General features: G+C 39.4%; 3 protein-coding genes across 5 annotated transcripts; 1 reads left to right on the top strand and 2 right to left on the bottom strand.

The window, feature by feature from the left end:
• Positions 1-570: 570 nt before the first annotated feature.
• On the top strand, positions 571-3,904 carry LOC108072861 (retinaldehyde-binding protein 1). Of its 2 annotated transcripts, none has more exons than XM_017164177.3 (4): positions 571-682; positions 868-1,135; positions 3,010-3,471; positions 3,544-3,904. In XM_017164177.3, the coding sequence occupies exons 2-4, from the start codon at positions 896-898 to the stop codon at positions 3,724-3,726; spliced, it is 885 nt and encodes a 294-aa protein (XP_017019666.1). In that variant the 5' UTR covers positions 571-682; positions 868-895; the 3' UTR covers positions 3,727-3,904. The 2 variants fall into 2 exon arrangements, with proteins under 2 accessions (XP_017019666.1, XP_017019667.1); XM_017164178.3 differs by having other exon boundaries at positions 608-678.
• A 586-nt stretch (positions 3,905-4,490) lies between these two features.
• On the bottom strand, positions 4,491-8,364 carry muc (dihydrolipoamide S-acetyltransferase muc). 2 transcript variants are annotated; one of them, XM_070287260.1, is made up of 7 exons: positions 7,863-8,364; positions 7,006-7,181; positions 6,617-6,934; positions 6,114-6,340; positions 5,692-6,040; positions 5,525-5,627; positions 4,491-5,098 (listed from the first exon to the last, which is right to left on the bottom strand). In XM_070287260.1, the coding sequence occupies exons 1-7, from the start codon at positions 8,024-8,026 to the stop codon at positions 4,969-4,971; spliced, it is 1,467 nt and encodes a 488-aa protein (XP_070143361.1). In that variant the 5' UTR covers positions 8,027-8,364; the 3' UTR covers positions 4,491-4,968. The 2 variants fall into 2 exon arrangements, with proteins under 2 accessions (XP_070143361.1, XP_017019662.1); XM_017164173.3 differs by having other exon boundaries at positions 6,545-6,934; positions 7,863-8,362.
• Positions 8,365-13,422: 5,058 nt separating this feature from the next.
• On the bottom strand, positions 13,423-25,135 carry chm (lysine acetyltransferase chameau). Its single transcript, XM_017164175.3, has 8 exons — positions 24,235-25,135; positions 23,534-24,177; positions 23,322-23,479; positions 22,887-23,259; positions 18,883-18,988; positions 14,316-14,473; positions 14,112-14,207; positions 13,423-14,053 (listed from the first exon to the last, which is right to left on the bottom strand). The coding sequence occupies exons 1-8, from the start codon at positions 25,064-25,066 to the stop codon at positions 13,937-13,939; spliced, it is 2,484 nt and encodes an 827-aa protein (XP_017019664.1). The 5' UTR covers positions 25,067-25,135; the 3' UTR covers positions 13,423-13,936.
• Positions 25,136-25,323: the final 188 nt, after the last annotated feature.

The raw sequence follows: 25,323 nt of genomic DNA, 5'->3' as shown, positions 1-25,323 counted from the left end.
GTACACTGTTTCCGCTGTCAATAGGCTGGCTTTAACCTTTTTTTCTGGCGTTAATTGATATTTATATTTTGTCTTTTTCATTACGTGCTGGAGATGGGGATATGAGCTACTGCTAAAGCTACTGCTAAGGCTAAAGGTAAGGCTGAGTTGAGCTAGGGTTCAAGATTCCCCCCGACTGCGTGTAAGCATCACGATCAATGACGAAATAACCCCAAAATCTCAAAATCTCGGAACTGAGTCGAAAGTCAGACTTTTGAGGCCTAGTACAGGGTTCAATGGAGATTGCCCGAGGGTTAAAGGCGTAAGGTGATTGACAGTGGCAATTGTGACCTTTTTTTTGACGAGTATTTTTTGGTTTTTTATTTGTTTTTATTTTTGTTTTTAGTTGCTCTGCCCTGTGTGTGTGTGTGTGTGTGCTGTGAAGCTCAGCGCCATTAGTCTAAGAGATAAGGAGGAATGGAAATGGAAGTGGAAGTCAAGTCAAGACGGCTGCGATCGCCTCTGCCAGCGCCGCTGCTTTTATCGCCGACGACGCCTCAGCCGCTGTCGATATATAATATAGAAGTTAACTCACAAGGGTTTCCAAATGCAAACCGAAATTCAGTTGACTCGAATCGCACGAGTCGCGAGGAAGCACAGAAAACCTTCGAGACAGTGAATATCGTTTTAGACTTCGCCGTAGGTAAATTAAGAAAACAAATAGTACCGAGTGCTAACCTCACCCTTAAGCCCTAATCATGGAAGATTGATCTCCCAAACGAATCAACTCCAAAAAGTGCCTTGCAATTTTCGGATAGCAATCAGTGTGGTCAATCAGGAAAAACAAACTAACACAAAACGCATTTCTCGCCATTTGAAAACACGCAGGCCCTGATTTATAAACACAAACAGCAAAATGGCAACCGTCGATATCAGCGAGGAGGCCTTCAACCTGCGTCTGGGCTATCTGAAGCCTGACACTCTGGAAATTGCCCGAGTGGAGCTGAGGGAGACGGAGGAGGTCAAGGCGGAGGCCATCACAAAGCTGAGGGAGCTCCTCAAGGCCACGCCCGAGCTGAACTATAAGGATGATGATGCCTTCCTCACAGTCTTCCTGCGTGCCTGCCACTTTTATCCGGAGGGAGCCTTGGAAAAGGTGCGTATTTACAGAAGTTTAAATATTTAGAGAGTCTGGAAAAATAAAGTTTACAATTTATTAGTTAATGACAGAGCATTAGGATTTTTACACTAAAAAAAAAAGAAGGAATAAAATATAGTGAATATGACCCCTTTAAGAAAATAAAACTGTTCTGGTTTGAAATATAGCTTTTTTATTGCAAATATATGACATGCTGTCTTCAAGTAGTAATATTTGTTTTTAATATTTAGAAATCCTAGAAAAGAAAATAAATAAAAAGAATAAATAGAATAGAATAGATTACATAGAAAGAAAATAAAAATAAAATAGGGATATCAAATTAATATTGTTCAACAATGAATATTAAATTTTTTAAATATTACCAATCATACATTTTGTAGCTAAAACATATTATATGAATTTCTTTATATATTCTAATGGCTTAAACATTTTTTTAGCATGAAAAATAGTTCCAAAAACTCTTTTTTAAAGGCATTAATTTTAAAAATAGAGAGAGAGAGAAATTATTGATTTATTTTAGAATGATTTTGGGAATTTATACAAACTAGAAAATAATTTATATAAAAAAGTGATACAGATATAGTGGTTTCCATACATCTAAAAATATTTATAATAATTGAGTTGTAAACAGAAGTAATTAGTTTTATATTCAAAATTCATATTCACTAATTAATCAAAAGCCTATTAAAACCCAATCCCATTTTTATGACTATTTCTTGGTCAAATTTTTAGTTATGGTTCAGTTTTAATCGAAATATTCATTCAGTTCACTACACAATCAAATCTTTTGATTAACTTACGTTCCACAAGGGTTCATCTCGTACCCTAATCGAAATGCTGTCAAGCATTCATTATGTACATATTGAACGATCGCCTTAGAAACAAGATCCAATGACTTAAGCTTATCAACGAGATTCTTATATGTTTAAAACGTCTCGATTTCTGTTATCAGCCCACAAACATAAGGCATTTGAGCAGTATTGAAATGGGGTCTATAACCTAAGTTCAAACAAGTGCAGAAGAAAAATAGGAGTCAAGGGAAGGGAAGAAATAGTAAAAGAAATAGTAAATAAATATTTTAAAAAATTTTAAAAATTACGAAAAATTCTACAGAAGAATATACAAAGAAATACAAATTTTTGTTAAGTTACATATATAAAACAAACTAATTTATATATCTTATAGAAACCTTATACTTCAAGATAAATATTATATGAGTCTGATTTTCCCCACGTTTGACCTTCCATTTTTTTTATGTAATAAAATCATAATCTTAGGTTTATAATGCCTCATCGAATATATAGCCACCTCATTCCTAGTCTCGGTAAAATGATATATGGGATATTATAAACGAAAAAAAAAGAACATACGATCAGCTAGCTCTCTATGAGACATTCTAAAAAGAAAAGCAACAACTCAGGACCGACTGCTGATAACTTTTGCTTCTGAACTCGCTGACCAGGCAGAGAGAAGCCCCCGATAAGCCCTGTTTCGATCCGATCCGATCGGATTCCGCTCTATGCATATACAATGTGTACTATTCTCTGTCGGATGGCAGAACTGAATCAGGCCACTAATCGAACGAATTCGTTCGCCATTTTGTATTTATCATCATAGGAAGCCGCATAACTTATATGGTTATATTTTATGGATGTGGTCAATGGTCAACTTACCTTATCGTTTATGGATTGTAATCTAATAATGTTTGCACCTGCCGAAAGATGAAAACTTCCGCAAGGAATATGTATAAGTCACCTGTGGCGAGAGTTTTTATATGAGAGTTCTGCAATTTTATGATTAAAGAAGTTATAATATAATTTACTTTACTATTTAAAATACCTTAATAATTTTAAAAAATTAATTATTTTCAGATGAAAACCACTGCCGCCTTCCGCAAGGAGTATGCCGCTCTTGTCCGTGGACTTTTGGTGGAGCAGGTCAAGGAGAAATTCGTCAAGGGCAGCGTTATCAATGTCCTGAAGAATTGCGATCAGAAGGGTCGCCGTGTCCTCATCGTTAACTGCGGCAAACTCTGGGATCCCAGCGAGATCAGCAGCGATGACATGTTCCGCATGCTGTACATGGTTCACATTGCTGCCCAGCGCGAGGAGGAAACCCAGATCCGTGGTGTCGTCTGCGTTATGGACTTTGATGGTCTGGCCATGAAGCAGGTTAAGGCTTTGTCGCCGAGCTTCTCCAAGCGCCTGCTCACCTTTATCCAGGAGGCCATGCCGCTGCGCATGAAGGAGGTGCACTTTGTCAAGCAGCCATTCATCTTCAACATGGTCTGGTCGCTCTTCAAGCCCTTCGTCAAGGAGAAGCTCAACAAGAGGGTGAGTACCAACATACTTAAGACATTTTTTAAAATATATTTTTAAATGGAAATCGTTTTATTCCATAAACAGATGCACTTCCATGGTAGCGATATGAAGTCTCTGCACAAGTTCCTGGATCCCTCTGTCCTGCCCGCCAACTACAAGGGCACCCTGCCCGCCATCGATTATGGCGGCACCGAATGGATCGGCGCTTTGGAGAAGCAGGCCGACTATGTGGCCGAGTGGAGCCAACTGGGTCCTGCCCAGTGGTAAAAGCCTAGACCATTCCACATCCCAACTGACATTAGCTTAACTTTATGCTTGTAAATACTTGCAACTTGTGTTTGCTTAGTTTGTAACATTTTGGCAATAAACTAGTTTCATAATTTGATAAACCAAAGAAAAAATTTTTAGTTTTTAATATTTTGAAAAATAAAATGTATATCCTCAATATTTTAGGAGGAATTTTAAATAATTTAAGTGCTTTTAAAACTGGGCTTAAAGTCAATTAGCTACTTAATCACATTATTTAGCCTTTGGATTAGAATCCCCAACTGTTTTTAGTAGCAACTTGACGAAAGTAATAAGTCAACAAATTAGTACTGGTGACAGACTTTAGGTTTGTTTAGAAATATCTATAAATCTAAGACTGCTGATTGGTGTTGAGTCAACACTGTTGACATAACCATTTACAATCAGCTTAAGCACTATAATCAATCGGTTCTGTTCTGTTCAAAAAGAATCTTAAAAATAACTTAAAATTCCTATAAAGTTGTTCCAAAAACACCTTCGTGTGTTTACTTAACTTCCTTTTTGGAATGAAATCATCTATTTTCTTTCAACCACTTTCAGAAAGAAACATTCTTTAGGTAAAACTATTTAATTTAATCCAAGAATACCAATCAAAAACTTCTAAAATACAAACGTCTTTTGGAAATATAATGAAAATGAACTTTATGTTCAATCATAAATATTTCCCCACCTTAAAACATTAAAATAATAAAAACACTAATTGTATTTTTTTATGAATTGGCTAGTTTCATGTGAGTGTTTTTTTAGGTTTATTCAAACGCGTCTTTGGACTTTCATCTACTTATTTCCATTTTTTCGTAATCGATCATGATCAACAGATGCGAACAAAGCATACACTATAATATTATCTGGATGCATATCGGTTGATGTAGCAGCATATCAATCGGAAATTTACAGCTCTTTGAGTGTGAGTTCATTCGAATATCATTCATTAACTACATCAAATATTACACAATTTAATTTCTACAAGTATATGTATATATGTAAGTGCCTACATGGGGATGAGTGCCAATGTTTAAAATTTTACATATATAACGAATATATATATAGGATAACACCGATTAGAATCCGCACACATCCAAAATTTTTATGTCCGACTCGCTTTGAGAAAGCCGTTAAATTGTGATTTCCTTTTGTTTCTATTTCTTTTTTCGTTGGAGTCTCTCTCTAAATGTGAAGGTTCGTGCCGGGTGGGGGGTTGCTTTACAATATCATATTGGCAGGGTCCTCCATGTAGTTGCGGAAGTGTTGCAGCCACCTGGCAGCCACAGCTCCGTCCACCACACGATGATCGGCACTCAGGGTGACAGTCAGAACATTAACCTCCTTGAAACTGGAAAAAAAACAGATATTTTATTTTTATTAATAATGAAAATTTGATTTTTAAAATTAAATATCACAAAAAAATATGTATAACGTTTAAGTTTAAGTAATAAATTATTTTAATAAATAAATAAATAATAAGTAATATTTTTTAGTAAAAAAAATTTAATTTGTATGGATTTTTTAATATATTATTAATTTTAAAATTCTTATAAACTCTTAATTTTATTTATAAAGCCTCTCATAAGGTTTTTAAATATTATAAATATTAAAGTTAAAGTTAAAGTATTAAACTATTTTGGAATTTAAATATTATTTTTTAGTGTATAAAAATTTATTTTTATCGATTTTTTTAAAATATATATTTTTAAAATATTAAACTTCTAATTTTTCGTGAAAATGCTAAATTTTAAATACGATATTATAGAAAACTTACCCCTTCAGGCTGTCAGGATCCGCAACCAACTGTTTCGTTGTGGTGCCAATGGCCAGGATGCACGATTGCGGGGGATTGATGACGGCAGCAAACTGAGTTACACCTATAAAAATATAAAAATAATTACAATCTGTTTTATATACATCAAATAACTACAATTTCCTTACCGAACATGCCCAGGTTGGACACCGAGATGGTGCCACCCTGGAATTCGTGGGGCTGCAGCTTGTTATCGCGCGCCTTGGCCGCCAGCGACTTGACATCCTTGGATATCTCCAGGACACCCTTGCGATCCGCATTGAAAACAATTGGCGTAATCAGACCCTTGTCCGTGGATACAGCCACCGAAACATCGACATCGTCGTATTGACGAATAACGGTGTTCATCCAGGCAGAGTTCGCCTCGGGCACCTTCAGACTGGCAATGGCCACAGCCTTAATGATGAAGTCGTTGACGGAGACGCGGGCGCCCTCCTTCTCGTGCTTCTTGTTCACCTCAGCACGGAACTTGAGGAGCTGTAGGGAAAAGATTTATATTTATTATATATTTGTTTAGGGATTCATTAGAAATCATGCATCCATCACTTACCTTATCCACTTGACATTGCACAGTGACATAGTAGTGAGGCAGCTGGGTCTTGGACTCCAACAGACGCTTGGCAATCACCGATCGCATATTGGTCACCGGAATATCCTGGAAACGGGCACCGGCTGCCCTTGCAGCCGCAGCGGGTGCAGCGGCTGTTGGCTTGGCCGCCGCTTGCTGGCCTGCAAGATCACCAGATTTAATTGAGCCATGGACTCCACTGCCCTTGCCTGCGCACACAAAAGCCGCGTATTAGTAACAGAACAATTGGACAAGGTGGTGGGGAAGGGCTATAAATGCAAGGGGGGAAAATGGAAATGGATGGTGATGCACTTTTTTAGTCAAGCCAATAGTACGCACATCGAAATGCAGGGGGAGGGAAATATAATGGAATGAAATGCAAGGAATCTTGGCATTAGTTAGGATTGAACAACCTTGTAGTCGCAGCTGTTGTGCCTCGGCTAGTCGCTTGGCCATCGGACTGGCATATACGCGGCCCTGCGTACCTGCTGCAGCTGGAGCAGCAGCTGGTGCTGGAGGCGCAGCGGCAACCGGAGCTGGTGGTGGTGGTGGCGCTGGTGCGGCTGCCGCCGGAGCTGCCGCTGGAGCTGGAGCAGAGGCAGGTGCAGCTGGCGCTGGGCCATCATCCTTGAAATCCTTAAAAGCGGCTACGCTCTCCTGATCCGGCACAATAATACACAGCAGCTGACCGACGGGCACATCCTTGGTGCCGCCCTGAATAAGAATCTTAGCCAGATAACCCTCCTCGGGCGTTTCGAAGCCCATGGTTGCCTTGTCCGTCTCAATTTCGCACAAAAGATCACCTAAAATTTTAAATTTGTGTTAGATTTGTTTTCGAATTTGGGTTGTGTGTGGGGTTTGTTGGCCTACCCACCTTCGTTGAGTTTGTCTCCCTCCTTCTTCTCCCAGCTGACAATTGAGCCGCGCTCCATGGTGGGCGAGAGGGCGGGCAGCGGCACCCTCATGTGATCGGGCAGGCTGGCATAGGCACGGGCGAAGTTGCAGCTCCATCCGGTCAAGGTTTGGGGCTGACTGTTGACTAATTTGGACCTGTTAATAGAAGATGGAGAGAGTTTTAGATAAATTTTAAATTTAATTATTAAAAAAAAAGTAATATTAATCTATACAAGATCTCAAGTCAGTTAATAGTTAATATATTAATGCTAATATATCGTTAATTTTTAAATTAAAAAACCCTTTGCTCTTCTTGACCCCAAATGGTTTTAAACAATATCTTTTGGGTTAATTTATGGCCGCCATCGTCAGCTGATCGTTTGTTGTTGTTTACCCACAAACACCTGCACTTATTCTGTGTTCAATCACTCACACGCACACGATGTAAACAAATGACCAATTTGGTAATTCGCGTAAAGACGAAAACTTTCCAGCTTATCAGGCGAGACCGAAACAGAAACAGAAATCAGCTGAAGGCACTATCACGCATCATGCGATATATGGAAGCGTGTATTCGACCTTGGCCATAAAACAAATCAGCGGCGGAACACGCACTATACATGCAAACATACATATATACATATACATACATATACATATATGTCTGATTGATGCTAAATACTTGGGACACGGCTCTGTCAATCATCCGCCCCCTGCGCCACCGCCACCGAATCTTGCAGCAGTGCAGCGCGTACGCATTTTGCAATATTACACAACCATTTCTAACCTCAACGAAACGCAGCAGCGCAAAGTAATTTGTTTTGCGTGGGATTTTACCTAATATTCTGGAGATTCCGGCCATTGATCAGCTGGCTGCTGAGGGCGCGCACTCCCAAATTTCCGGCGGATCGGCGGATATAGGTGGCGTTATTATTCGATCGCAGGAGCACCGAGCGAAGGGCCCCAATTTCGTTTCGTGTTGTTGCAAGGGAGCGCAGCATTTTTGTTATCCTTTCTCGTGACTCGCCGCGGTGTTGATGATCCTGATCCTAGTCCAGCAGGTGGCAATGGGCGTGGGTGTGCGCGGCAGTTAAAATTTGGACAAATAAAAACGAGTCGAAAGACGGCAAAATCGAGAATTTACAAAAAATTGTTATGCCGATAACCTTTAGGAGGTCAGTGTGAACGCACTGGGAACGCCAAAAAATGGCACAGTATTCGCGGGGAGGAAGATACTTAAAAGAATACCAAGTCGGCTTACAAATGTTAAAAACGAGAGATTTTCTGGATGGCAAAATTGACAATTCACAATTTTCAAAAACTGAATTAAATTTAAATAAAAATAGGTAGTCTTGAAATACTTTTTGTATAAAGAAAATTTAGCAACTTGATGACAGACAGGGTTTTGATTTGGTCACACTCTTTAGTGATAACAGGTAACGATAGCTTATCGATAGTTTTATTGTATAAATAATCGACACTGGCAAAAAAGTTTTTCTTTTCAAACTATAAATATACATTATTTATGAATTAAATATTATATTAAAAGCCCTCTATTGTTATTAAACAGCATGGGACTTAATTCGAAGATTTCAATGTTAAATGATATCTAAAACAAAGCGACAGTGGTTCTTATTTTGTAACTATTGCATAAATATATATAAATAAGCCCCTATAACTAGTTTTAAAACCTGATCAGGGCTTTAATGTGGAGTACACAAAACGTTTAATAAAGTTATAATTTTTCATTTTAAGATGAGATTTGTTTTATTTCCAAAACAGTTTTAAATATAAATTAAAATCAATGTACAATAGCAAATGCTTTAAAAATTAACAACTTTAAACCTCTTTAAATATCTATTGCAAAACAAAATAAATTATTTATGAAAAATCATGAAAAAAGCTTGAATGTATGTATTTTTGAGGCTTAAACTATGTTGGCTACAATGCTCATTTGACAAATATATGTTTAATTTAAGTTTACATTTGAAGGCATCCATCTTTATAATCCCCTAAAACAAATAAAACAATTTATATTAAATATTATTAAGGTAAAATACAAGTTTATTGATAATATCATCACTTTTGAACACTCGAAAATGGAATAGATTACTATATATAAAAACTATTTAAATTATGTAAATATAAATAGCACTTTTCACCCTTATTATTTAATTTGGAAATCACCTCATATTGAGTGTACTTCAACATGTGCCGGGTTACGAGCCACACCAGAGCACCTGATGAAGTACAATAGACATGGGAGATACATGTGGGATTCTTTTCGAGGATTCGAAATTCGCGATTCACGAGGTATGAGTTGTTGGCGATGATATATGTCTGGCACCACGCGCGCTACTTCAGGTACCTGACTGTATATAAAAACCAGCCCCGGTCACTGATTAGCGCGCAAGGTAAGAGACTTTTTCAGCTGGGAAGGAACACATCCCGTCCCGCATAAGCCAAGCTGGAGTTGGAGGCCAAGTTTAAGATGTAGATGTATGAAGCCAAGCCCAGTCGGCAGGTTTTCAGGCTTCTTCAGAGACAGATGTTCAGCCGCCTGGCAACAAAACTGCAGCAAATGGCGACGACGCCTCACCGCGCCTCGCTGCCCAGCCGCCTCACCCTCCCCGTCCTCCTCCTGGCGAGATGGTGAGGGGAAACAACGACCTTGTGCCTTGTGTTGTGTGTTCCAGCTTTAAGGTTAACGATCTCCGCGGGCTCTGGTAGTTGTGCTCGATGACTTCATGCGACGCCACATCGGATTTTATGCAATAACAATGCCAAAATTAGTCATATGAGCACGCAGTGTTGCCAGAAGGAATTTTAAATTAAAAATTAATTTTAACGACATAAATGTATCAATTATAGAAGTTTAAAAAAGTCTAACTAAAATAGTTCTTTTTAAGAAAATTTAAATATTTTCAAATAATAACTAAATTAATGAAAAGTAAAAAGTATCACGTTTTGTTAACAAAAATAACCAACAACAAAGAAAACCTAATGTTTCTTATAGTTTTAAATATTAAAAAATAATAATCTGATTCCATTAATCGGGTTTTAAGTTCACTGTAAAAACACAAATAAGATGTCGTTATTCAAAAAGAAACCATTTCAGTGTAAATTTGGATACCTTCTTGATTTATGGTTTATAAACAAATTCGATTTTACTTTTTCCTAGCTTATTTCCGCTGGAATTCTGGTAACGGCAAAAAAAAACAATGCCAAAATTAGTCATATGAGAGAAGAGAACACATAAAACGTCCGATACTCTTGAGTGCTAATGACCACATAGGACATGACGTCACCGGGCGGCAAATTATTACATTTTTCATTCAGCAAATTCTTTCCTTTCCTTTTTTTGCGATTCGTCTGGCAGACCCTTGATATTCTATATTTGAAACGCTGTAAAGAAACAAGCAGAAGAAATGAAAGCTAAGAGGAGGAGGCAAAACGAAAGACGACAAAAAATGAGCATACAGACGGCAAGAGCGAGGCGAAAAAAAAAGAACCGGCGTTTTAAGCTCTCTCTGGCTATCTACTCTCCCGCTCTCTGTTACTAACCGAAGCTACATACGTGCGTGATCACCACACATACACTGGCAAAAATCGCACAAACACCGCTGAGACACACACGTGCCTTCAACACATTTGCGAATTCTCTTTCCGTCTGTGTGAGCGTATTAAAATTTTGCAAAAGTATTTTTTTTAACTGCCTTTTCGGTTTTCTTTTCCTCTTCCATTTTTTTTACAACGCCTCATAAACCTGCGATCGCTAACAGCTTTGGACTGTGAATAATTGCGAATTTCTGCGCGACAGCCGCATATATACAACCCCAGTGTATATATAAATCCATATGTATATTTGCAGTATATAAATGAGCGGCCATTGCTTGGGTGGGGCATTCCTAACCTCAAAAACTGCATGTCTGATGTCTGCTAGTGTCTATGTGTGGGTGTTGGGCTCCACTTCTCTCCTTCTCTTCTCGCTGCACATGATTTTTTTCTAGCCAAGCCGCTGTTTTAGTTGTTCTTGTCCTTAACCCTGAGCGAAAAAATTTGAAGCCCCTGCGAAAAATTTGATCACTCGCACACACACAGACGACTTGGCCATTTGGCAAATGAAGAAGAGCGTGTCTGTGTGTGAGCTTTGTCTGGGTTAAAAAAAAGTCTATCTAAAATTAATATTTGAGCGACAAAAAGTTCCCCAAATTGTGTCTTTGTGTGGGTTATGTGGAAATATGTAGAATCATGTGGTCGCCGACACACACATGGGCAAACATTTGCGTCATTTTTCTGCGGCTCTCTTTTTTCTCGTAGTGTAGCGAAAAAAACTGCCTTGTGATATCAAAATGCTAAAAATAAACCGCTCTTCTTTCGTCGTTTCTTTTGTGTTCGTTTTAATTCCTTTTGGTAGAAAAACCCAGAAGCTCCAGAAACCACGTTGATTGTCGCCTTCGCCTCCTCTCTTTTTTGCTGGAGTCTCTCGCAATTTCACAATATGTTTGCAGTTCCGTTTTCAACTTTTTATTTGCGAGTGTTTCTCGTTGAATTTTGCGGTGACAACTTCCGTTGCATTTTTCTTTAGTTTCGCTTCACACACGCACCAACACACGCACTCGGACACAACACGCGTATTTCGTGAATATTTTCTGTTGCTTGTTGCTTATTGCCCACTGCTCTTTGCTCTTCGCTCTCCTCTCCACGTTGTTGTCTCCCATTTGGTGCGGAATGAACGACTGTGCCAAAGCCCAGAAACTGTCTGGCCTTTTATTTTATATGGCCCGGCCGATTTTCCTGCCCACAGAGATAAACCGAAAAGTGGCAAAGGCAATGTGAGAGGAGAACGAAGACGAAAAGAGAACCGCGAACGCCGGCTGTTGCCGATCAAATGCTCAACGCTTTCAGTCTCCGGCGAATCAAGAGCCCAAATGCGCGAATTTTATTCGCAGACGTCGGCAGCGGCAGAGACCCCCCTTGCGGCGACCCCTTTCGCGGCGCCGCTGTGCGAAAGAAATGGCAACACACACGGGCAAAAGAGAGCGACGTCGTCGTCCCGGCGCCGCAGCTTTGCTGCTGTCGCTGCCAACGTTGGCGTCTGCTGCTGCTTCCTGCTTCCTCTTCCTCTCCTACATGCACATGCACTCACACAGACGGCAAATGTATATGTTGGTACAGTGGGGTTTCACGGCGGTGGACGAAATTAAATAATTTCTATCTATGTATGTATTGTATATTTTTCTAAAAGCGATAAGTCGTAAACCCTGCTGCAATTATTTATTTTTGAGTTACATACATATCTTAAGATTAGAAGTAAATTCACAGGCACTATACCTCTGGGTTATCTAACTTTCTTTTTTGTACTGTTTGGGGGTTTTTGGGTCGTCAGACTTTTGATATAAATCTATGGAAAGAAAAACGACATGTATGCGATTTAAAAATGAATATTAAATTAATTAAACCTTCTTATTTTCTTATTTTATGCAATCCACACTGTATATACCACTTCCCAGGGCTCATTCGAGTTCCTTTGTTATTAACCTACACCACCGTCAGACAGACTGCAACAAAAAGCTGGTACAGTGGGATCTGATTACAAATAAACCGTTAATTTCGACACAACGCCCCTTCGATTGTCGATTAAATATTGTATTTGAAACTACAAACATATTTATTAAATTATATAAATTTAATTAAACCAAGATTACATATTGTGAAATGTGTAGCTGCTTATTATTATTAAAATTAAAATTATTTATATTCTTATCCGCTTTGTTATTAAAACGAAAACTTTTATTAATAAAGGTAAAAAACGAAGGTAGTTCAAAGAACTCGGTCCTTCTAAACAAATTTTTAGTTAAAAGAAATAAAATAAAGAGCTAGGCATTAGAAAGAATAGATATAGCTCTTTAGGAATAGGTAGTTAATGGAATTTTAAACTCATTTTATTTAGTTATTTACCACTATGCTCTCTCTCTCTCTTTGCGTGCAATTCGGCAGTCGTTGCTCTCTGCTGCGCTGGCACTCTTGCTCGGGAGCTCTGTCCTCGGTGCATATGTATGCTTTTCGGTGAGCCCCCACTGCCCCCGCCCTGGAACATCCTGTCTGGTGTGCCCACTACCACCTTACCTTCCCCCTTGACGACCGTCTACCTGACTCTCTCTCTTCGTGGCTAAGCGACAATGTCAATGCGCTCGTCTCTCTGTCTGCGTCTCCACTCCTTCGTGCGCTTGTGTGTGCACTTTTTGCACTGCTGCCGTACACACACACACACACACACACATAGATCTCCTTTACTCACCTCCTCGTCTATTGGTATTTCGGATTCTCCATGATTCATCTTCCAGATGACGAGAGCATCTCCATTATAATCATAATCACAATGTCAAGACAGGGCTTTTTGATCGTAAACCGAGTATGTATATTTTTCTTATAATTTTTACAATTTTTTTTTAGAATTTTACTATTGACCTACGTTACTATTATTATAATTAAGACTACCAACAAGCACAGACACAGACACATACATGTACTTTATATCTTACAATCTATAAACACATAGTAAAAAAAAATATGAATAAAGGTAATAACTAAAGTGTAGCTAAAAAACAAGTGAAACAAGGTCTATCGGTGTATAATGCTTTAAAATAAATACATATTTGCATAGGCTATTGTACAATCCGGCATACATCCGATGATTTTGGTCCGTTTTAAGGCATTCTCTACCTTTTGCGCTGATCTCCGTAATCAGCACATAAAAATACAGAAAGACACCAAGTTTCACTAAGATTAAAGGAAGAAGACTACAAAAAAATAAAATAAAATCTCTAAAGTCAGGAATTCGGGGCCAAGGATTCGACATCATCATCGGCGTCCGCAAAGCATGCTCTAGCATGCTTCCAACCACGTTGTTATGGAGATGCACTCGGTTGAACGGGGATAAAGGGCTGCCATCTCAGGCAGGAGTCATCGATCTTGGGGAAGGTTCCTCTCCTTTTTACTCTCTCCTCGTACTCATCGAGGACGTCCTAGAAGCATATATGAATTAGTTGGGATGTCCTTTCTAAGCCTATGTTAAGGACTTGCCTGCTTTTTGAGAACTATATGTTTGCCCTTCCAGTACTTCATCATGCCCAGAGCCTGCAGTGTGCTTACAATATCATACGAATAGATGGCCATTTCCTACGGTTAAATTAAATAATTAGTTGGATGATAAAATGTAGCCAAAATAAAAGTGGTATTTTAAATTTGAAACTACTAATGGTTTTTAATCGGAATGTATAAGCTTACCTGCGACACATCCTTGATGCAAAGCGTGTTGCCCGACCTATTGCACAGGTAATCCAACAGAACATCCTTCCAGTAAGACCGGTACGATATCAGCCCTAGATCGGATAATGGTTTCTCTGGCGAACCGATTTTACCCTCCACCCGGGTCAGCAAGTAGCCTGCAAGTAGTAAGGCGCAAAAAGGATACGAGTTAAAAATTAGACTCCGAGATGTATGCTACGGATGGAGGTGAGTTCGGAGTTCTTCGAGTTCCGGCGTATTATTTATGGTGACCAACTTTGGGCCCGCCCTCTGATTCGCCTGTGTGAATGTGTGTGAGTTTGTGTGACTGCGAGGCTTTAAGTGTGTGCGTGTTGTGTCTAGACAGGATTCCACAAAGTATTCAAGGGGATCGGGGCGTCCACATTTAAACAACGTTCTGGCGTACATTCAACCCAACGCCAGTGTCACCCCAGAAGGACCCACCCCAAAAAACTGATATTCTGGATTCTAGAGTCGTCTGGCAGCAACAATTCCCGTCTCTAGATAACAACAACAGCAACCCAGAAAGCAGAAAGGGAAGTGGGCAAAGGAGCCGAAACAACAACAACGACAATATTGCAAGCTAAGTAAATTGGCGAGGACGAGAGAGTACGAGGACACAACACGAAATCCACTGAGGCAGGCTCGGAAAAAACCTTTAGACGCAGAAGAAGCAGCAGCGGAGAAACCGCAGAAGAGAGAGGGACTAAGGCCAGAAGACAACATAGTCGTATAAAGGCTATTAAGAAGATGCTGCAAATCAGAAAAAAAAACCTAATATAAAATATGTATGTACATACATATGTACATATGTTTCTTAAATATTTTTTAAAATCGACATTATAATATAAAATATTTAATCTCAATAAAGATAAATAACCCCATTGTTCCGTCCATGGAAGCAGCTGTGGAGAAACGAGACAGGAACAGAGGAGAGCCGGCAAAGAGCAGGACACACTCAATGCCAGACACAGCTGAGGAGGCTTTGTCAGAGAACGGGAGTGGAGAAGAGAGGCGAGAATTAGCGAAGTGGGAAGAATTCTGCTGACTGGCTGGACGAGTGCAGGGTTGAACGCACACAAGCACAGAAGAGACGACGGCAAAAGCTTCCACAGGCAAAACGCAGCGCTTTCCTTTTGCAAGGCTGTGCACAGTGGGCAAAAATACGTTAAAGAAAAGTTTGGCATTGATTTAAAAAAACTCTTCTTAAATTAAATTATAAATATTCAGACAATTGGATTTTTCTGATCCATATAAACAATCTGATTCGTGAATTTTGCTGACATTGAATTACCTTACTACCCAACTAATTACAACTAATTTTCAAGCTAGACAACTTTCGCCCCACTGTGCACTGTTTAATGCATTCGAAAGGGGATGCAGCGACTTCTGGCCGCAAGAGGGCGTTTTCGGGTGGCACTTTGATTTCTTTGTGCCGCACTTCGCCGCGTCTCGTTCCTTTTCCTCTCCACTTTATCCCTTTTCACCGCGATAAATCCACGAGCGGCGAGACGCTACAAGAGCGGGTGTGAGTGGAAACGTCGAGACGACTTTATCGATCCATTTTGATTCGCACATTCGCATTCGCAGTCTCGCTCACACACTTGCACTCGCACATTCGCCGCTGACGCAGCAACATTGTTGTTGCATAGCCCTAGGCGCTGCGAACGAACAGTAATGAGTTAAAGAATGAAAATCTACGCCGAATGCGGAAAAGAGAACGGCGATTACAACTTTAACTCAAATTAGCAAGGCTCTAATTGTTATTTCTATGCATGTGTTTTTATTTTGTATTTTTGCAACTACAAGAGTGCGGAAAGCACTGAGTAATGAGTAGCGAGAGAGCCTGAGCGACAAATAGCGAAGAGAGTAACCGTAACTCGCTCTTTTGTACTCGCCAAAGAGGACGACGCCCTTTCATTGTGACCTGTCCTGACCTTTGTTGTCTGCCGCCAACAGTTGTTGTTTTTGTTGCTCTTCAGCTGTTGTTGTGTCTGGTGAATTTTACCTACAGTCTAACTTCCATAAATTGAACATTTAATGGTCGTTTTTAAGAGGATATTAGTAAAATCGATTAATTAAAGCATTTCCTATCCTAGATGTATGAAAATATAAAAACTAACATAGTACTAAATGAAGTTCTGTGTTTATGAATAAAATTTGTTATATTTTTACTAAATATTGTTTTTTTATTTGCATCGAACACAATATTTTAAAGGCTTGCTTAAAATTGTTTTGAAAAAATATTACAAAAACGACTATTAAGTTCTCGTTGCACAATAACTACTGTATACTTTTTTGCTAGTATTTTCCCCGAATGCGGGAGTCCCAAAAGATAAAAGCAGAAACTTTAAGCGGCACGTTTGGAATATTTTTGGCAACGTTTGGGTAAATTTTGTTTGTTTGTGGGTTTTTAGAAAGTTGCATTAATTAATGTGGTGGGGTGGCCTGGCCACCCTTGTTTGTCCCTTTAAATTTTCGCCATTCATTTGCATTTTGCGTGCTGCATTTATTACACCTGGAGGTAAATGCTTTAGCCATCCCGCTCTCTCCTATAGGAAAGGGTTTGAGGTTAGGTTTGGCTGGTTTTTGGGGGGGGGGAGTAGTAGGCTGAGTTAACCCCTGGTCGTTTGTCTGGAAAGTGTTCCTTCCACCTGCCATGTGCAAAATAACCAATTCCAGTTAATGATGACGAAAATGATTTGCACACTGGCTCGTTGTGTTACACACAGCAAAAGCTCATTTACAAAATGAGCGACTAAACAATGATAAATACAAAGAATTACTAAAAGTAGCTTGTGGTAGGGCTGATCTTTTCTGAAAGTCAGGTTGAAGAATTTGTACCATAAATTACAACATTACACGTGGATATTAATCTTAAATTTGTATAGATCTTCTGTAAAAAAGGACGAACTGTTTGCAAATTACTCTATTAAATAATAACAGTGTTTTTACAATAGCCATGCATTTAAATGGGTTAAATAAATATTCCTTACACATCAAAATAACCTTGATTTTTGAATAAAACAAATAATTGATTCAATTAACCAATTATTTTCTGTGCACCCCGTTCGCTCTCTCTCAATTTTGGAGACCCTCTCTCTTTGTCTAACTTTGACCATCACTCTTTTTGCCGGCCGGCACTTGGTTCTGTGTGTGTGGCTGTGTAAGGTCAATGTCGTTTCGCTCGCTCTTTCGTTCGTTCATTCGTTCAGCACCTCCCAAGTGCCCCCCTTTGGCGCTGCATGTATTGACTTTACATAGAAACCGCCGCCACTGCCGGCGCCGCTGCCGGCGTTGACGCCATTCAAGCGACCGAATGTATGACTCAAGACTCAAGTGCCGCTCTCTTTGTCTCTCTGCCCCTCTTACCCACCCACTCCCTCTCTCTCTCTTTGTCTGCAGGGTAATTCCTTCTTTTTTTCATAATTTGTTTCTTAGCCATTTTTTTTTTGGGGAAACTTGCTTATGTGAGAGTGACTGTTTTTTATTGTCTTGTCTCGTGTGGGCCTGGATTAATTTTAAACAATTTTCATTGCAGCAGCTAAAAATTACTTATGCACCTGCATCGATGTGTGTGTGTGTCTACGTTTAATTGATGCAGAAATTGCATGTTCTGCACCTGAAGAAGAAGGCAAAGAAGAAGAAGACGAGGAGGAGCAGGGAGATACGGGGAAAAACTGCAATTGGAAAGCTGAGCCAAAAGTCTCTTTCATGTTTGGTTTTTCTCATGCAATGATGATTATATTCCACACACACCTGGACACCACACACATGCATGCACACCAATGAGTCAGGAGAAGAAGATGGGAAATAAGAAGCCGGGAAAAGTAAGAATCAATAAAAGCCAGAAATCTTTAGTGGCTAATTATTTAAAAGGGGCCAATATACTATTACTAACAGGCCCCATTTAAGTGCAATTTTATTGGAATCCCAAACTCTTCATCCAATATAACACAATTTAGGGTTTAGTCTGGCATTCTACTTAAATAATTGCAATAAAAAACCTCAGAAATTGAGACGACAGGACAGGAAAGATTGATTTAAGTATCAGGTGTACTTGTAGATTGTACAATAAAATTTGTGGAATTGTATAAGTTTAATTGATTCATTCTAAAAGCCAAAAATAGTCCAGGAAAGCAGAAAAATTGAGACAGGGTTCTGACTTCTCTAGCCTTTTGACATTAGTACAGTGCAAAAAGGGCTCTTAAAATTCCCAATTTAGTTTTAAATATTTCAAGTAGTATTTAATTATTTTTTAATTATTTTAATGATTTTGGGATCCCATGAAAATATTGGTATTACTTAATCAATTCCAGGCAAATATGATAGATTTTTTGAAGAAAAGAGATGACTTTTTTATGGAAAATTGCATATTACATGTTTACATAAAATACATTAAATTATAAATGATTTACAATGTTCAGTAGCACCCATGACAAAGAAGATGATATGATAATACAATATAAAAGCTTGTTTGAATTACATTAGATGTATGAAATATTTTTCTCTGAAATAGAAATTAAAGTTTTATTATTAAACTTACTGAAATCGATGAGTAATCTCCCATAGCCTTTCCTCTGATATGGCGGCAAAGTCAAGATACACGAAACGTTGTAGAACGAATTCTTCTCTTGCAAAAAGGGAATATGCTGCAAAAGACAAGAAACCAATATTTAAAGTTATTAGATTAGATAATAATCCATTTTTCACTTAAAAATACCACTAATCCAAACAAAAGTAACTAAAGGTTAAGGCTTACATTTAACTGAAATTAAATTAATAAAAATAAAATTCTTCAGAACAATGGCAGACGGTGAAGTATGAGGTAACAATGTGGCTGGGGGTAAGAGGAAAATCAGGGAGCTGGGGGATCAGACAGACAGACATTTTCCCCAGACAAAGGAAGTGGGGAAAACCGGTGGCTTTCGGAAGTGGAAGTGGAGAGATGATGGCAACATTCATCTGTCGCTTTTGGCTTTTTTCGGCAGTTCAATGACCAGCTAAATGAAATGAATCGATAGAGACAGGGAGCAGCACCAGCACCAGAGACCAGAGACAGTTCGAAAGAGAAGGATGCACAGTCGAGCGACAGGGATGGCCACAATGGCGGAGAGGACTGTGCGTAAATATATAAACATACGCATATAGCTAAAGTTGGAGTTGGAGTTGAAGCTACACAGTGGGCACAGGATGGGGGATCGGGATATATATATGAACATGGCAGACGAACTGACTCGTATGACCATCCCAGGCCCTTGTCTGCATCTCATGGTCATTGTCAGGACATAAAGAATACTTTTCTGAGACTAACAAAACAAAAGTCACTAAAATAACTAAGAAATTTGGGAAATTAAGAAGTTATAATAGAAAATCTTATAAAGCAATTTGGAAACTTGGAAAAACCATTTGTTGAAAACTGATTACATTTATTTCTAAGAGAAGAAGTGATTTGAAGTCTATATTTTATATGCCCAAAAGAAGACTACAATTTGTTCCAGTTTTGATTAAATTTTTATCCAAATTATCCATAAAGGATAAATTGAAATAATGAAAGACCCAAATACTAAATAATACATTTAAAATATATAAGGAACTTGGAATCGTAAACATTTAATTTCATTCTTTTAGGTTCCGTTTTTAAGTTAATTTCGATTTTAAAATATAAAGGTTTAGTTTTTAAAAAAGTACAAAAGTACATACATTTTCATAAAAAAAACATTGGAAACCATTTAATCAGAGGAAAATAAATAAACTATAAAAACTTATGCCAAGGATTTTAGAAAAAAGGTTTTTCTTAAATCTCAAGAGATTTTACAAAACCATCCAGTCCTTTACCCTCTGTTCCGAATCTGGAATATGGCTAAAAAATTCGGAAATACTTTTATGTACACTGCGGGTTTTCTTCATTTTGATTTTTCCCTTTGTAGTAAGCCTGGCTTTTTTTTTTGCTGCTCGTTTTTCCTTTGTCTGCCTTGATGTCTGGGAACGCAGCCACCAGCCACATAGCAGCGGAGTCCCTGTGTTCCCCAATCTGATCCCCCTGCACTGCCCGATCCCGCTCTCTCTTTACCCCCGTATATGGGGTTTCTTGTCCCGGGCAATCGCTCTTTGTGGAGCAGGCGCAGTCGCAACAATTCCCGGACCCGGCCCAGAGGTACACGACCTCAATCGTGTCGTCCACAGCATCCGAACGTCGGAACAGAGTGCCCTGGCTGCCAATCTGGCTCCCTAACTCCAGTCCTCGATGTCTGGCTGCTGTCTGGTACCCGGTTCTGGAGTCGGAGATTTGGAGGTTAACTGCGGTACAAAGGATTGCCGAAAATTATCACTGCCACACAGAAAAACGGAGGCTGGGGTTATTACTGGAGTTTATACGCAGTTTTGGAAATCTTAAAATTTGTGAATTTTTGGACTAGATTTGGGATTCGGGAGCTATTAAAATTTTAAGAAATTTTATAGCAAAATTAAAGGGAAATTTAAGCTAATCAGGAATTCTAATAAAAAACTGCAGTATATTTAAATTTTTTAAATTGCTGTTGAAAACTATGCTACAAAATTGTATAAGGGAATTTTGTTCCTTGAATATTCATTTTGCATACATTTAGGCGTTTTTATAATTTATTAAAATTTCAGAGAAAGTAAAGAACTTAAATCTTATATAATCTTATTTAAATTATATCAAAATTTATAGAAATTTTATAGAAAAATGTAATCAAAATTAAAGCTATTCAGGAATGCCACCAAAAGTAGAAATACAATCAAATTGCTGTTGAAAAGTATGCTACGAAATGTTATAAAGGAATTTGTTTCCTTGAATATTTTATTGCATACATTTAGGCGCTTTTTAAAAAATTATTAAAATTTCTGAGGAAGCAAACAACTTGAATCTTTAGTCTTTAGCTAAAAGACTTTTATTATTAAATTATCAGGACTCTAAATTAACAAGTGAATGAAATCATGAATGTCCTAGCATGAACGTAGTAAATATATATATGTATGAACCTGTAGTATGTGTAGTATGTGTAGAAACTCCCAAATTCTGACTGACTGACTGGGATGCTGCTGCTGCTACTGCAGTCGCACAAGTTTTTTGGAGGGGCTCCACCAAAGGAGACGCCGAAAGCCGAGCAGCAGGAAGAGGAACAACAGAGCCGAGACCAGGAGATGGAGGAGCTGCTGCTGCTGCTGATGCTGCCGCCGCTGCTGCTGCTGCAGCAGCCTCGGAATCAGAATCAGCCAACGACATGCGCAATTTGTAACACAAACCCAGTCTCTGCCAGCGCCCAACAAACTTTCTGCATTCTGCAGTAAAACTGCAAAACGGGGGAAGGTGTATTGGGGAAATGGGGATCCCGAAAGCCGTGACAGTGTATCCGGGACCCGTATATTCCCTGTGTATTCCGGGGGAGGTCAAGAAACCGTGGGGAAATGCGACTCTCTCGCCCGGAGAGGAGAGCTTCGGCTTCTCTCTGTCTCGGTTGCTTATTTACCCAAAATCGTTGAAAGAAAAAAAAAAACAATGAAAAAAGAAAAGAGGAAAAATCATCTGGTTTTTGGTGGGCATGGTCAAGGCAGGTCGGGCGGCGACTGTCTGGATCTGAATGCAAGCATATAGCTTCTGGTTAGACCGTACATATGTACGGTACATGGGTTGTGGCTGCGACTCTTGTTTCTGGCTTCTATGCTATATTCCTTCTCCCCAGACATAAAGGAATCATAAAACTGTAAAATGTTATTATTCAATTTTATGCCGGGAAATAACCATGAGACATTTTCTTTTTCGCGAATTTTCTGGGACTAAGGATGGGGGCGTAAGTAGCCGAAATTAGAAGAATTATAATTGACAAGTTTTAAAGGCTTCAGAGTTTGTTTTATTAATTTAAGAAAGTTTTAAAGAAATTTATAAGGAAAAGTAATAATAACTTTTTGGATTAGTATAACTTTAAAATGACTTCATTAAGGAAAAGGGGTTTAATAACTGGGAAACTACAGGGGAAGACATTGCAATTGCACGGGTTTTTTAAATTATCTAAAAAAGCTGTCTGTTAAAATAACTGTTAAATAATAATAATAATCTATTAACAATTATTAATATTAATAATAATAGTAATAACAATAATATTTGTTAATAGATTATTCCATTTTAATAATAATAATAGATTATTATTTTTAATTATTATATTAAAAATAATGATATTTGTTAATAGATTATTATTATTAATATGGAATAATTAAGAAATTAAATTGTTTTGGCTTGCAGATCAATGTGAAAAGTAAATTAATAATTATAATAGATTTGTTGAGCTTAATTAGTTTATATAGAAATTAAGCAAAATAATAAATTGGATATTTTAATACTCTTTATAATCAAAATCAAAAAATATTAGTACAAAAATAATTGAAATAAAAAGATAATAAAAATTTAATTTAAAAAATTTACGTTTTTATTTATCATCAAAGAGAAAGTAGTAATAAATCAAGAAATAAGAATTACAATATCTGAAAATATGAATATTAAACCAATTAAATAACATTCCCCTCACTTACCTTGCTAAAATAACCAACAATATGGCATCCATCCACATCGGCCAGTGTCATGATGTAGAACAGAAACGGCTCCACGTCGTAGTAGAGGGTCTTGTGGTCCAAAAAGAACTTGGCCAGAAGGCAGAGATGCTGGCAATATTGCTTGTACCGCTTACCATCCACCTGCCATACCTGCAGCTTACCCTTCCGGTAGATCTCATCCCCCGGCGGATGCCGCCAGACGCACTTCTCCGCATGCCGCTTGATGCCCGTCTCCGATTTCTGGTAGCGCAGGCAAAACTCACAGATATACATCTTGGGCAGGCGGGCGGCATCATCCGGATAGGGGGATTGATACCACACCTTCATCTTGTACTTGCCCATGCTGATGTATCTGAAAGATGGGAGTGTAATTAATATTCAAAGCCTGTGTGTATTTACGAGAGATTCACTCACTTGATACCCTTGCCCACAGGCAAATCCTTGAGCTCGTCTTCTATCCTTTCGGAGGCCTGGGCCTGAGCCTCACGAAACAATTGCAGGTCGTAGTCGGGCACCAGACCGGATAGATTCGGTTCACGGTCCTCGTCCGTGCAGTCTTTTTCAAGTTTAACCTAAGGAAAATGTATTAATTAGAAAGTTTTTAGGTTTAATTCGAGTTTCCCCACCTTTGAGTCCATAAAATTGTTATTGGCCGGCCTAAAGTTGGCCCTTGATTCACGTATCTTGGCCAGAAATTCACGCTGCTCGGGCGTCAGAGTCTTGACTTGATTGGGTTGCTGATTTCCTGGCGCCGTCACAATGTTCACGGGCATTTTTAATCGCTGCTCATTGCGTAGCTTTCGCTCGTTAGCCCGCTCCTTGCACTCGGAGGCGGACATATTGTGATAGATGGGACAGGCTTCGGGCAGGAAATGCCTATCCAAATTGCCACTCAGGTGTCCGGATGAGTCACAGCCCTCGATGGGGCACTTCTTCTCCGTCTGTGTGATGGGCGAAACGGGTCGAGACTTGATGGAGCTAAGCACTCCACTGCTTATCCCAATGGACTCCTTCTTCACCTTGCTTTTGCTGGCATTGGAATTCAAATTCGAGGTTGTAGCTATGGGTTTTTTGGCAGGACTCTTCGAGATTAGTACTTTGTCATCGTCAAGGTCGCCATCGGACTCGGAATCAGTCTCCTGTTTGGGCTGCTGCTTGGATCTCCTCATGCTAAGAGATCGGGTGAGTTTTCTCATTGGATTGGCCTTATCTTTACGCTCCTCCTCGCTGTCGGAGTTTTGTATTTTGGCGGGTCCACCTGCTCTTTTACCTGTTGATTATAAAAGTACATAAAATCTGCTTCATTTTGGGAAATCATAATATTTACCCTTGGCACCTCCTCCCTTTGCTGGCTGCGAGCTGTAGGAATTGCTGGAATCACTGCCCTCCGAATCGCTCACCGAACTGGAATCATCTCCAGAATTGGAGCCGCTCTCGGAGCCCGAGCTTCCGTCACTGCTAATCGCTGGTCCATTTCCCCCGGCACCACCATTTTTCTTGGCCGGCGGCAGTTTTCCTCGGATCTGTTTCGGCCTCACCGTGCTGGCCATCTTAACGGGTATCTTCCGGCCGTTCTTTACGATTTTCATGGAGTCATCCGTGCTGTTGGAGGAGGAGGAAAGCGAGGGTCGCTTGCCCTCGCCGTTCTCGCGGGAACGGTTGTTGGCGTTTCCATTTCCCGAACGCTGAGGAGGATTGCTTGGTTTGTTTACTAGATTGCTGCTGGTTTTGTTGACGGCAGCGGGCGGTTTCCTTCGTACCGTAGAAGCCGCAGCTGTCGCCGTGACCGTGGAGCTTCCGAGAGAACGTGCGTTCTTCTTGGCCGGCGGTGCATCCTCATCGTCATCGTCATCGCTGGATAAGTGGCTAGGAGGAGGATTGGGCGCTTTTCTGCTGGTATTTGCTTTAGGCTTATCTTCCGCCGTGGAAGCCTCTGGAGGAGGTGCCTTTCTTCGCGCCGCATTTCCGGTGCTCGCTTGTTGTTGCTGCGCCTGTGGCTGGGATTTCGAGGAGGTGGAATTTGTGGATGGCTTCGTCGTCTCCTCCGGCGTCGCACTGCTGGAATCTGTGTCCGAGCTGCTGCCCGTGTCGGAGCAGCTGGTGGAGCCGCTGCTGGTGGAGCCCGATTCAGAGCTGCTGCTGCCGGAGTCCAAGGCCATTTCTTAAGCGCAACAAAAACCTATCAATTTTCGTACACAAAACTCCTTGTTTTTTTTATTGTTTTGATTAGAGTGACCAGAGTTGGAGGCGATATATCGATTGCCGTAGCGTTTACCAACACTAACGAGAGATGGAAGAAAGACTTTAGTATTTAATGTTTATACCAAAAGAAGTTAAATATTAATTTAATTAAAATTAGTTAATAAATAATTTAGAACTAAGAATTCAATAAATTAAATTTTAAAATAAATTTCTC

Source organism: Drosophila kikkawai, chromosome 2L (genome assembly GCF_030179895.1).
Source record: "Drosophila kikkawai strain 14028-0561.14 chromosome 2L, DkikHiC1v2, whole genome shotgun sequence".
Classification (NCBI taxonomy): Eukaryota; Metazoa; Arthropoda; class Insecta; order Diptera; family Drosophilidae; genus Drosophila; species Drosophila kikkawai.
This window is presented reverse-complemented; position numbering and strand designations above follow the sequence as displayed.

Coding starts and splice junctions, on each gene's coding strand:
- LOC108072861 (XM_017164177.3), top strand. CDS start 896: ATGGCAACCGTCGATATCAGCGAGGAGGCCTTCAACCTGCGTCTGGGC. Junction 1,136..3,009: donor CGGAGGGAGCCTTGGAAAAG/GTGCGTATTTAC, acceptor AATTATTTTCAG/ATGAAAACCACTGCCGCCTT. Junction 3,472..3,543: donor AGGAGAAGCTCAACAAGAGG/GTGAGTACCAAC, acceptor TTCCATAAACAG/ATGCACTTCCATGGTAGCGA.
- muc (XM_017164173.3), bottom strand. CDS start 8,026: ATGCTGCGCTCCCTTGCAACAACACGAAACGAAATTGGGGCCCTTCGC. Junction 6,041..6,113: donor TGCAATGTCAAGTGGATAAG/GTAAGTGATGGA, acceptor TTTTCCCTACAG/CTCCTCAAGTTCCGTGCTGA. Junction 5,099..5,524: donor GATCCTGACAGCCTGAAGGG/GTAAGTTTTCTA, acceptor TTTTTTTTCCAG/TTTCAAGGAGGTTAATGTTC.
- chm (XM_017164175.3), bottom strand. CDS start 25,066: ATGGCCTTGGACTCCGGCAGCAGCAGCTCTGAATCGGGCTCCACCAGC. Junction 23,480..23,533: donor ACAATTTTATGGACTCAAAG/GTGGGGAAACTC, acceptor CATTTTCCTTAG/GTTAAACTTGAAAAAGACTG. Junction 18,989..22,886: donor TTGTTGGTTATTTTAGCAAG/GTAAGTGAGGGG, acceptor TGTCTTTTGCAG/CATATTCCCTTTTTGCAAGA.